Consider the following 13,156-nt stretch of genomic DNA (forward strand, 5'->3'; position numbering starts at 1 on the left):
GAAAAGTCCTATCCCTTTTGACCTCTTTGAAGACATTATTCCCTGATTTTTATCGAGAGTTTTCTTAGGTGACTTCGGTCATTTAAGATGTAATTAACTATAGGGGCTTGCCCTTATAGGGAGCTTTTCCGAACCCAGCTTAAAATAAACCCTATTTAATTATTTGTATTAAATAGGGGAACTTGTCGGCAAATAAAACGGTTTCGCAGACCCAAACGGATATCATATCTTTCTTAGTTTATTTGATCGAGCTTCACCTTCAAGTCTTGTGTTTATCCCTTGGGGTAGATACAGGATTTGAGGTTGAGTGCTCTTTCATTTAAACTATGGAAAATATGAGGTCAGTTTGATTTCATATTTTTTTTCTAAAATTATATATATATACGTAAATTAAAAAGTCCTTCCGAAGCGGGCGACGGGATTTCGATTCCGGCTGCCGACAGCTTCTTACGGGCGACCCCCAAACATTAACTTTTTCCCCTTTTAAGCGCCGACAACATCATCGTTTTGGGGTTCTCTATGTTGTTCTCAGCCAAGACAGTCGTCGAATGATGCCTAACCCCTTCCAAAGGCCTCCGACCTACCACATTCTCATTCCCTTGCCATTCCACGACCACCTCCCTGCTAAATCTCCTTCTAAAGGACTTCTAGACCCCCTAGAACGGGGTCACTACAAAAGTTTTGATATAGTCTAATTTGAAGAAAAAAAAATTAAGATGATATGATGAGGTTCAATGAGACAACAGAATAATCATCTATTAGCTTTAAATTAACAAAGAATTTGCCAATAAAGTAAGATGCCCAGTAATCAAACAACCATAGAAATCTCCCCATCAGTAAAGAGAAGAGCAAGCATGCCTTGAAAATATGTAGATGGTTATGAAAAGTCTCACCGTTCTATGATATCTAGCCAACTGTAAAGCACATTCAACAAGACAGACCACTGTCCATGCCAAATAATAAACATGTGATCATTCAACGCTGCAGCAAGTCATTGTCACCTGTCACTATCCAAGACCCCAAATTTAACGCTCTTTCATTCTAAAATGACATGGAATCACTACCAATCTTATCAATGCACTGAACTATATACTGCCATAATTGCTATAGAATAGCCTATAAGTCAAAGTGTTAAATTCGACTATAAAAACCCTATCATCTCATCATACAAAGTTTATCGAATTTTGCATGTTCACTCAAACACAAACTTTGAAGCATTCATCTAGTCGGTTTCAAAGCATTGTCTGAGGATTCTCCTCTTTATTTCACCTCTGACATTTAAATATACTATTAAGGTTGTCAGCATATTAAAAGGGCTCTTTTTAAAGCCTACATCACATCTTCATTCATCTTATACTAAAGGCATGATTGCTCACATTATTATTTCTCTTTCTCTTTACGCCTTATGTAAAGATAAAAATTTACATTTCTCATTCTCTCAAGTGTAACCTCTCTATACCGCAATTCTCTGCTCTCTTCTCACTCACTCTCTCTCAGAGCTCTCAAGAAAGCACTAGAGAAAATACGGAACCTTTCAGCTATATTTTATTTGTTGTAGTAAATATTTTCTCGTCCCCAAAGAAATACACATAGGTATCCGAATAAAACCACTACAAATTATCTTCTTTTGTGCAGTTGCAAATTCATTTCCAGAGTTAAACATAACACTTTTTTTTTTCTTTTTCTTCAACTCCCAACTGTGACTTTCACTTGGCTTGCCTGGAAAAGTATCCATCATTGACATCAAGCATAAAAAATGAGTGATTTTCACCAAGCCATGACATCATCAAATCACATGAATCGAAACAGGAACCAACAACTAGCAACAACTCCTTTAAGCAAAGTTCCAAAATCTTATCTAAAGCTCCTTCAAGGATTGTTAAGGAATTCCCTCAAATATGCAAAATTTGAGTCTTTATAGACTTGCGAAGGGCTAATCTGGTTGCATTCAATCCAAAATTTCATGCATATCAGGGATGAATGAAGGAGATTAAGGTTGTCCTATCATCAAAGATATTGTAGATTTGTATTGAACAGATCCCCATCCAAGGCCAACCAGCCCAAACTCGAGCTAAACCGAGAGGATGGCAGCCACCACTGATGATGTCTTGAAACAACAATTCGAGAATAGCATGACGTTTGGGCAACATTGCTAGTACATCAACAGTGACAGAGAAAAGTAATATTCATCAAATTAATGAGATTAATTATTAGTAGAATTCTCACGTTTTTATTCGGATTATACAGTACATACAAAAATGGAAGTGTCTTTTAAATATCATATGGAATGCTTCTCTTCCAAAGAAGAGTATAATAAAACAAATGCTTTGAAAAAAAAGGCATGTAGAAGAAAACATTTTTTATGAATTACAGATTCAAAAAGAGAAATGCACATGAACAAACGCACGCTGCAAACTAATAGTAATGAACGTGCCTAATGTACTTCTCATCAATGGACAAACCTAGAGTCCAATCTGAAAACCCTAATCACTAAGGGCTTCATGGCACATGCAAGGAAAAAGAAGTTGGCCAAGTTGAACCAAGATAGTCTATTACAGTTAAGTTGATTCGACTTGTTATAAAGATTTGGATAGTCAAACCCTGATTAAAGCTGTTAAAGTGTCCACAACTTTTACAAAGGTTGTCTAAGAATTGACCAACCAATTTAAGTTCATTAGAACATTGATTCAATCAAAATAAGTCAAAAAGGACTTTGGTTTGACCATTCTAGCATGCCACGAGAACTAAGATTCACACCAAACAATCAGGATTTTATAATTCCAATAATATGTAGAGCAAACATGTTGCAATGTTTGTTTTTTTTATATATGAATGAATGAATTCTTATGTGTATCTGTATGTATGGATGAAAATAAATTTTTAAGTTCACATATAAATACATCAAAACAATTTCGAGTTAAATCAAACTTCTTTCAAGGTAGACATCCTCAAATCAAAGCACTCGATTTTGAGTCAATTAAAATTTGTGTGATTATTGAGATTTGAGCATCAGAAATAATTAGCAGCCACCAATGCATGAAAAAGAATAAGATGGAATCACGAAATTACCTGGTTTAAAGCATCCTGGATTGACATAATTTGGGAATAAGAAGCCTCTGTTGGAGGAGCGAACATGCCACTCCGATGTTCATTTGAAGAATCAATGGAGTTGAAAGGACTTGAAGACGGTGATGATGAGCCTGATACTTGAGCCTGCTTGGCTTTTTGCTTCTTTCCTTTTGCAGCTTTTGATGCTGGAATATCAAAAAATCCAGTTTCTCTTTGAGAAAGATCTGTTGTGTTTTTCAGGACAGTTTCCTCAATATTACCAGAAGACTGCTCAACCGCACCAGCAGCACTACCATAATCACCCACCTGAACTTCAATCCCATTATAAAGACCTGCATTAAATGCATCACCTTCTTTTGGCTTGTCATTCATGATATTTGAAACTGACGAACTTGACGGTTGATCCTTACTCTCATTATAAGCATTATTTGCCTCTTTCTGAGAACTGAATTCCTCAGACTTATCCAGCACACTCTCATCCACGACTTTAATTACTTCAGCATGCTTCAAATCGTTGTTGCCGATCAGATCTAGAAGCTTCACTTCATCAATTCTCTGATTAGCAGCAGTTTCAGATGAAGACTTCACACCTGACAAAATTTCTAATGGAGTCACCAAGTGAGTTCCACCCAACTTGAACATTAGAGGAGAATTCTGAATCATAGATGTATCGCTTGGACCAGTTTTCATGTTATCCCCTCCGAAGTTGTCATTAGTCAAAGGACGATTAGGCAAGTTTACAGCCCCATCATGTTCTCCCTGTTCAGCTTGATAATCACTAACTTCCTGATAAACATCACGCTCCCCAAGTGATTTCCCATGTTCTAAACCTTTCAATGCAACTTTAGAACCAGTAAACCTCTGTGAGAGGTCCAAATCTAAAGGATCAGGGGATGAAGTAGGGTGTAAATTATCACTGCCAACACTTGGAAGTGGAGGAGCAGAAGGATGAATATCAACATTCGATGAAGCCAACTCGGGAATATTGTTAGCATCTGAAGATAACAAATTTGGAGGACAAACAACCATGTTCTCAGAGTTGCTTACACCAACAGAACGTATGGGTGAAGCAGCAGCAAATGGAATATCACTAGTACCACGTGAAATCTCTGATGCAGAAAATCCTGTTGAACTAATTCCATCATAAACATGAGAAATACAGGGGTCTTTGGCCAATAAAAGGTTATCAACAGGTGGCAAACACTGTACCAAATTCAAAGCATATTGTTGAATAGCCTGTGTTTGGACGCAGTAAACTTGCACCACATGTTCACCATCAGGATAGATGTCACTTGTTCCTGTGAGACTCAAAATAGGCATTGTAACATTAAAGTCAGCAATATAGTCCATGCAGGTTGCTGCTGGATGCGGACCATAATCAATATGGACAGCATATATAGCATTCTTCTTAGCATTTGCAAGTAATATAAGGCCTTCTTGAGGCATAACAACGACTTGATTAAAAAAGGCCTCCTCTACTTGGTGTTCTGACGAACATTTTAATTCCAATGTTTGATTACATCTCCATGATTCAGAATCACTGGGTAATAACCAGCCTTCTTCAGCTGAGGAAGTCCATAACTTCAGTTCACGGTTCAATGGACCCTGTAGCAACAATCATGACAACAGTTTACCATCCTTCATGACTGAAGAGATAAATAATAATAAACTAATAAATAAACAATAAGTTTGAAAATTGAAGTTGAAAAAGCCAATGTTCCAAACCGAAGTTAGAAGAACAATGTGATCAGGGCATTGCGGGGGCGTCATGAATGAAACTGAATGGACTGGTTGGCCTTCATGTGGCCTCAATGTCACAAGGGGCAGTGACTTCCGATCATCCCATATTTTTACCTGTGAAATCAAAATAAAGAACAAAGTATCAATAAATGGTCCAACACGAGGAGTTCAATATAAAAGTAAGTTACGTATGGGTTAAAAAGGGCATGTTAATTTTTTTTTAAGAACAATTAAATTAAATTAAAGTCAATTGAGCTTATAGTTCGATGCCACTTACGTATAAGAAAATATCAATAATATTCATTAATATAAAATGGGCCAAAAAAAATGCCCCAAAAACTTGCTTGTGTCAAAAAGCCCCTATTAAGCAAGTTAATGTTATGGCGTGCAGTAACATTCTCCTCTTTAGAATAAAGCATAGAAGACTTGCACCAAGCACAAGTTGATTCAATATATATATATATATATATATATGGATAGATAGATAGATAGATATTTATAATCAAACATGTTTCCAAAGATTGTTGAAAATGGGCCTATCAAATGCATAAATAAAATAAGTGTTAGGCAGATTGAGAAAGGGTAAATGCAAATTAGCATGGATAGAATTAGTTAATAATTTATGAAGAATAATTTTACACATAAAACTGACAAATTATAAGTTATTAAACAAAATTTCCAACAAATTCATTACATTTTCATTCTTCACATATTCCATTTTGATTAATCATCCACTCTGATAAATTATAAGAACTTATTTGCTCTTTACAGAGCAATTAGTACTGCTAGTGTAATCATTCGCAGACCACAATGCCCTTCATAAGCATTACTAAATATGCTTAATGGGATGCTTTAGTCCATTACATTTTCATTCTTCATATATTCCACGTTGATTAATAAATCATAAGAACTTTTTTTTCTCAACTGAGAATTTAGTACTTCTAGCGTAATCATTCACAGACCACAAGGCCCTTGAATTCATTTGCATTACTAAATATGCTTAATGGGATGCTTAGTCCATTTCCTGCAATTATAAATTAGCTTTTTTATGTATAGAAGTTAGCAGCTAAGATGTTTTTTCAAAGCAATAATAATGCATCTTGTTCTAAGTTTTCCATTAGAAAATTTAAACCTCATCCAAAAATGGAACACTTTGTTTTCAACAGGGCAAAACCAGAGAACCCAAGCAATCTCGGAAAGCAAAAGAAATTGATTTTTCCATAAAACCAAGAAACATAGTTCCTAAGCAAACAATGTAGCAATAATAAACGCACAACAAACACAAGGGTGTATATACAACTTGCTTCTATTCCCAATTTCAACATAGTGCGTAAAGAAAGGCCCTCTATGTGTGGAAACCAAGCAGCCTACCCTGTAACCTGCACCATATAACAGAACCAAGAGGTTAACATCTCCTAACCTGATATTAAGAAATTAAAATATATGCATTATTTCCTGCAAATGCGAAATCACATAAACTAATAAATAGCTCTACGCATTCCCCCGTCTCAGTAACCTCAAGTTTCCACACTATTTCATATATCACAAAATAGATGAACTGTCACATCCAAAGAGAAGGAAAGGACCAACAGAACATCAAACAATACCTTCTTTCAAGTAATTTTAAAAACCAGAAGACAGACAGGCCACCCTCCCTTAAACATTCACTTGACCTTTCAAACCAAACGAGATGGCCCCAAAAAATGGGTAAACATATTAAAGAATTGACTAGTAATCACATTGAAACTTTTGAAAACAATATTCCATAGCCCACACCACTGTTTAAAATACATCTTCAAACTACGCCAACTTTGACTAAGAAGATCAAACAGTTGTTCTCAGTTTCAAACTTTTAGATCAGCACAGATACTTCTTTTTAAGGGCTTGCAGCTGCTTGCCACGAAACAGAACTCCTATTAAATGACAAATATCAGTGGCACCAAATTAATGGAAATTGCTGAAAAACTTAAAAGAAAAATACAACAATTTTTTTTTATTCCAATGGGTAAAACGGAAACGATATCTATAAGAGAAATATAGCTGATAAAGAGGAAAAACCGGAAAAAAAATTAATATAATCAATTACAATCAATTCAAAATTTTAAAAAAATATTCCAGAATCAGAAATCGTGGTTGGCAAACTGCTTTTGAAAAGGCTTGAGGTCGTGGATAGCCAGGATGGTTGATTGAAAAGCAGAAGACAATCGAAAAGGCTAGGTAGAGGTAGATAGATTATCCAACGGGGATTGGATGGAAATTGCTAGGATTGAGATTTCCCCGCCCCCTCAAACTAAGTACAAAGGTTGATATTTTCTAACTTGAAAATAAGATTTCTAATTTATGATTGCGTATAAGGTTTAGTGAAGATAACCATTGCCTAAAGTTTTGTCAATATAATTTGGTTGGATGATACCCTAATCAACTTTCTCCTTTATAAAGTGTTTATCAACTTCAAAATTTACCTGATTATGATGGAAAGAACTCTTAGCATACTGATAGCAGTTTAGTTATGAAAACTCATTATCATATGTTTTGTAGTAGAAAGATTTTTAAATGTCTGAGAACATGTTTAAGCCATGAAGCTTCAAAATCTCATGGGTCATGCTGCTTCAGTACAACTCTAAGCTACCACATGCTGCTTTTTATTTCACCATGTAACTAAACTTGACCACCAAAATGAACAATAATCAAATGTAGAGTTTCTATCTGTTACTGATACAGTTCAATTAGCATCAACAAAAATTTCAGAACTCTTGAAAGCCCTCTTTTCGAAGAATAACACTTTCAGGTACTTTATTTATGATATCATAGTATATGTTAAGGCATCAAGTGCTCCTTTATGGGGTAATTCATAAATTGACTAACAATGCTGTCAGGTTTAGTGTGAGATAGGAAATAAATTGCCCTACTAATCATTGGTGCATTCTTTTGTCAACTGGGTTGAATCTTTCTTAATTCCAATTTTGTTTATTGAATCCATTCGTGTGTTTGCAAGCCTACATCTAAGCATGATAATTGCCTGCAGTAAGTACAGAATGTGTTTTTGATGCCAGACAGATACTCCTTTAAAAGATTTTGTCATTTACAAGCCAAAAAAAAATACTTTAATAAGCCTGGATTCTTGATAATAAATTCTTCAAAAAGGACATAATTTAGCTTGTTTATCTCTTCCACTTAGTCCCAAATTAAGATAATGTCATAAACATAAACAATTAGGAAAAAAATAAAAATACCTTCAGATGATTTCTTGATAAATGAAATGTGATCATATTGTCGTTTAAATTAGTCATGTCATTTAATCATCATAATAAATCTGTCAAACTAAAATTCTCAATGAATACTTTAAGACAAATGAGTATTTTTTTTAGTATGCAAACTTCGTTTGTTTTGTTCTACCTCTCAAATTGAGAAGATATTGTCACCTGGGCTTTTCTTTTATCAATCAATGCATTTTTTACATTAAATTCATAGAGTGCTAATCTAAATTTGCCAAAATAGATAAAAATTACCATGATTGTGCTTATCTTAGCAATTCGCGATAGGTTTATTAAAAAATCAACATCACAGGTTTTGAATGAAATATGTTACGACAAGTCTTGCTTTGTATCAATCAACACTCCTATCTGCTCTGTAGTCTGTACTTAACATGAAAATTCATTTACAACCAACAACCTTCTTCCTTTAAGGAAATTTTGAAAGCATCCAAACACCGATTATTTTAAATGCCTACATTTCATACTGAATTGTATGCCATCATTCAAAAAATTTTATAACTTTTTAAATTTGTAAATATTAAACAAACCTAAAGTAAAGGCAAGAAGTTAGGAGTAATTTGTCATAGAAAATATGACTGATCGAGTATTTGTAACAAATTCTTATGTTTTTCCATAAAGCAACAATAAGTAAATAAGCCATTGAAACAGAGCTCGATAAGCTAACAAGTCAAACACCAAGAACAAAATTTTGTAGCCTTTTGCATAACAGGTCCAGTCAAACAACAATTAAGCTTGCTCAAGCTCAACTTGTTTATACCCTTAGCAGAGATCCTATAAAATCGAACCATAAATATTGCAAAACTGAGACTTTTATAAAGATTTGGTGTTCTCCCCCTAAATATTGAAAAAGAATTATTATATTTTTTAGAAGGTTACAAAAACACAGGCGGACTTCTTTTTTTTTCTGGCATTGAGTAACATTTATAATCTTGTTGATGAGGATAACAGTCAATAAAAAAAGCATTTTATGATTTTTACGTCAAGCTTTCTTTTTCGATGAAAAAGCAAATGTACCAAAGCATTTTGAGGGAGATAACGGAGATGAGTCTATTTCTTGGATAGGCAAGGCTAAGAGTTTGAGGAGAGTTTTAAAATTTAGAATTCATGTTATATACAGCTAAAGAGATAAAAAACCACTCCCAAAAATATTTTGGGATATTACTCGTGAACATAATTGATTGAGCAACATCTAAGATCATTTTTTCATTTATCCAATTAAATTTTCCTGAGAACTAAAGATGCATATTGAGCATATTTTCTAGTCTTTCAAGATTCCCTTCAAAGTATGAAGCAGTGACTAATATTGTCCTTTGCCTTACTAATCATCCCTTCTAGGAAGTGAGACCATGTCATAAAATTTACTGTGTAAGATGAAATTTAGTGGTACAGATCATATATTTGGGGATTTTATCTATTAGTAATAAATTGTGAGAAATCTTAATAAACCAGATAATTTGAGTTAAGAATCATAAAGTTCACGATGGTAACAATTCCAATGCCAATAACTTGTGATTTTGACCAATAAATAATTATGACTGTGTATGAAAAGTATAAAAAAAAGGTAGCATTCCCTATTATAAAATCACAGACTCCAATGTCCACTACATAGAATTAGATTTTTCATTTTGGATGCTAAAGGAGCTCAAAAGAATCAAAACCATATCTTTTCGAGCAAATACACCAAAATTGATTTCTAGTGCTGAGATACCAGTATTGTGATGAGATCTAGCTTCATAGCAACAGGCGGTACCAAAGGAGTAGCATCTTTCCACAGTCAAGCCATATTTGATCATCGTTGTGGTTTAAGCAAAACTTTAGAGAATGAACAAGGAAAAATTAAAATCCAATTGGGAGAAGATCAGGTTGTGAGAATAAGAGAGAAATCTAAGTGGAAATAAAAGATTGAGAAAAATTACTCTAATCCCATATTAAAAAAACAGAAAAATATGGGATCATTTTTATTCTAATGATAAATTATACAAAATTCACAGAAGAAACAGAGTATGCTAAGAGGGAAAAAATAGGCCGTAATAAACCTAATTAATATCCCTCAATTAAGGATTTCAAAAATTGACTTCTATTCTTTTGGTGAAAAAACAATTTCAAATTTCAATAAAATCTACCTTGCATAGAAAAATTCAATCCTAATGAATTGAGCAGGTGAAATTAATCAAGTTCAGGCATAATCATAATGTTTTCTACAAAGTATACCATAACTTATCACAAGGGAATCAGTCAAGCCAAGTATAAACTACCTCTAAATTCTAATCACTATAATCTAAAATAATGAATACAATATCATTATAAATAGTAGCCACAAAAAGCTAAACAAACATGTATGTGTTGACCTCATTTCTTAGGTCATCACCTTTTCCTAGGATCCTAGGATCTAGCTCTAGGAGTTCCTATTGACCATATTAGAAAACTAGAATTGGGACCCACCCTTTTAGAAATTCTAACCACTTCATATTTCTCTTTGATGTCTAACATTTATGACACAAGACCATCTAACGAGTGGTTATTGGTTATTTTGTGAAGACTCAAGGGAAAATTTCCTAATAGGACTCCAAGCCTTAGGAAAACATCATCACAATTTTTTCGTCACATACACACACTAAATGCACAAAATTCACAAAATTGCACGAGGACGGTCTTCAATTGAACTTAAAGGACGGGTGAAAATGCGAACTTCTCTGGATGACCTCTGACGGCGAAACGGACCACGCCAGCGCGTCCGGAATGTCAAAAATACCTAGAAAGGACATCCAAATTTAATATGTCATCCAAATTTGATATGTTACGACACACGAATAAAACACAATTTTTTTTTAAAATATTAAATATTTTCTTTTATAAAAATATCCTTAAATTATAATTATATTAAACCTAAATCCTATTTACGCCTCTACTCTCGCTTAAACTCGGATTCGGCCTTGCAATCGGCTCGATCTCACGGCTCGTCTCCCTCTCCTCCGTGTGCCCTAGATCCACGATGGATCCGCGCGGCTCTCCTTGTCGTTCTCGCTCGCGACTCATCTTCTCGAGTCTTCCTCTGTCGATTCGCATACGCGGCTTGTCTCCTCGAGTTTCCCCTTGGCTGTGAGAGGCGGGCTGACCGACCCTTCTCCTTCTCGAGGCTGTAATATCTCCTTCTTTACTGTGGCATTTATTCCCCCATGGTGTGATTCGTTGCTAGGGAGGCTGGTTGGTGGCTTTTTATTCTCTTCTCTCTATCTATAAAATGATTTCCTAATTTACTGTATTGGGTTGTTGAAAATTTTGAGAGAAAAAAGAGAGTTTTTGAGAGAGAAAAGCTTGAATTTCTTTCTATTGTTGAGGAAAATATTTCTCTCGGTTTTGCTGTTCAAAAGCATTCGTAGGGTGCCATTTTCTGAGGCTTTTAGGAAGGGAAGCTTTGTCGAAATCCTCCTTAAGCTAGAACTTTAGAGTGCTTGTGGCGTGGAGCATTTGTGGTTGTCGTTTCTGGGGAAGTTTAGGAGGAATATTTCGCTTGGAGTGGTTTTCTTGAATCATTTTTATAATTTTATTTTAAATCTGTTGAAAAGAGGTATTCTTCTTCTCTCCTCTATTTTACATCATTTCGGATGGCATTAAATATGGAAGTTTATTTTGAAGCTTAAGCATGAGTATTTGTTTAGATGGTGAGATATGAAGCATGCATATATGGATCACCTCTACTTTTTTTTTGCTTGAAACATATGAAAACATGGCTAAGGTGGTCTTGGAATGCATTTTACTCCTTTAGAAATACATATAGAAAAGCATGTTTGAGGGTTGCCTCTATTACTTTCGTTGCTTGAAATATTTGGAAGTATGAAATGCATGCTGGAAATTGTTTTATGTCTATGGAAAGATATGTTTGGGGCGTATTTCATGCTTCTCTTGTTGCCCCCTTACTAGAATGCATGCTGGAAATTGTTTAATGTCTATGGAAAGATATGTTTGGGGCTTATTTCATGTTTCTCTTGCTGCCCCTTACTAGAATGCATGTTGGAAATTGTTTTGTCTATGGAAAGATATGTTTGGGGCTTATTTCATGCTTCTCTTGCTGCCCCCTTACTAGAATGCATGCTGGAAATTGTTTTATGTCTATGGAAAAATATGTTTGAGGCTTATTTCATGTTTCTCTTGCTGCCCCTTACTAGAATGCATGCTGGAAATTGTTTTATGTTTATGGAAAGATATGTTTGGGGGCTCATTTCATGCTTTCTATTTTGCCCCATGTATTGTACTAGATTTGCCCTTTTCTTGGGCTCGATTTTGGCTTTATAGAATCTGATTTTTATAACTTTGTTTTAACTCATTTAGTGAGTTCGATTTAGCTGGAATATTTTTCTATTTTTTTTTTGGGTATTGGTATAGCTTTTGAAAATTTAGAAAGTCATTCCTTATGGATTATTCTCTCTTGTTTTGTGACATATGACAAGTTCTTGAAACTTTGTTTCAAGAAATTGTAAACTTGATATAAATTGAATTCATAAAGAGGTTTGGGTTTCCCCCTTTGTCCTTGGCCGTGAGTTGGTTTCCCCCTTTCTACTGGGTTTGGGTTAGCCTTGTTGAGAGAATGGTTTGGTAGCTTTGTTGGCTTAGTAAACTTTGGTTTGTTGTTTAGCCGTGAGCAAACTTGATATAAATTGAATTCATAAAGAGGTTTGGGTTTCCCCCAAATTGTCACGAGTTGATTCATTTATGAAAAGTGAGAAAATGATATTTTCCTAAGATTGATTCAAGGACCTTGAGGCTTTATTTAATGAAGTTCAAATTGCATTTTTGAAGTTTTATTCATTAAAATTTGATTTACATGTTGAGGCTTTCATATATCGATTTGAACATTTTAATTGTTGATTTTTTGAGATCACATTCTTTTTTTTACTTTTTTATGAATTTAAACGTCTTTAGACCGATACATTCATGATTTCGTTTTAAGCTTTACTGGTTTGACTTTATTTTGAAAATGAATTGTCTCCTTTTCGTTTATTTTATTTTTTTTTAACGGTCAAGTTAAAAATGAGAATTTTCGATTTAATTATATTCAGAAATGATTCATAGTC

The 13,156-nt window shown here is 34.4% G+C and overlaps 1 protein-coding gene across 3 annotated transcripts in view; it reads right to left on the reverse strand.

Moving 5' to 3' along the window:
- LOC110026997 (enhancer of mRNA-decapping protein 4-like) overlaps positions 1 to 13,156 on the reverse strand; it is a 62,152-nt gene that overhangs the window by 25,628 nt on the left and 23,368 nt on the right. For all 3 annotated transcript variants that reach the window (XM_020728247.1, XM_020728245.1, XM_020728248.1), the window contains exons 5-6: positions 4,795 to 4,923; positions 3,070 to 4,674 (exon numbers count right to left, since the gene is read on the reverse strand). In XM_020728247.1, the coding sequence (XP_020583906.1) occupies positions 3,070 to 4,674; positions 4,795 to 4,923 (1,734 nt within the window). The remainder of the gene's footprint in view (positions 1 to 3,069; positions 4,675 to 4,794; positions 4,924 to 13,156) is intronic.

This window comes from Phalaenopsis equestris, unplaced genomic scaffold (assembly GCF_001263595.1).
Source record: "Phalaenopsis equestris unplaced genomic scaffold, ASM126359v1 Scaffold000411, whole genome shotgun sequence".
In the NCBI taxonomy this organism is placed as follows: domain Eukaryota; kingdom Viridiplantae; phylum Streptophyta; class Magnoliopsida; order Asparagales; family Orchidaceae; genus Phalaenopsis; species Phalaenopsis equestris.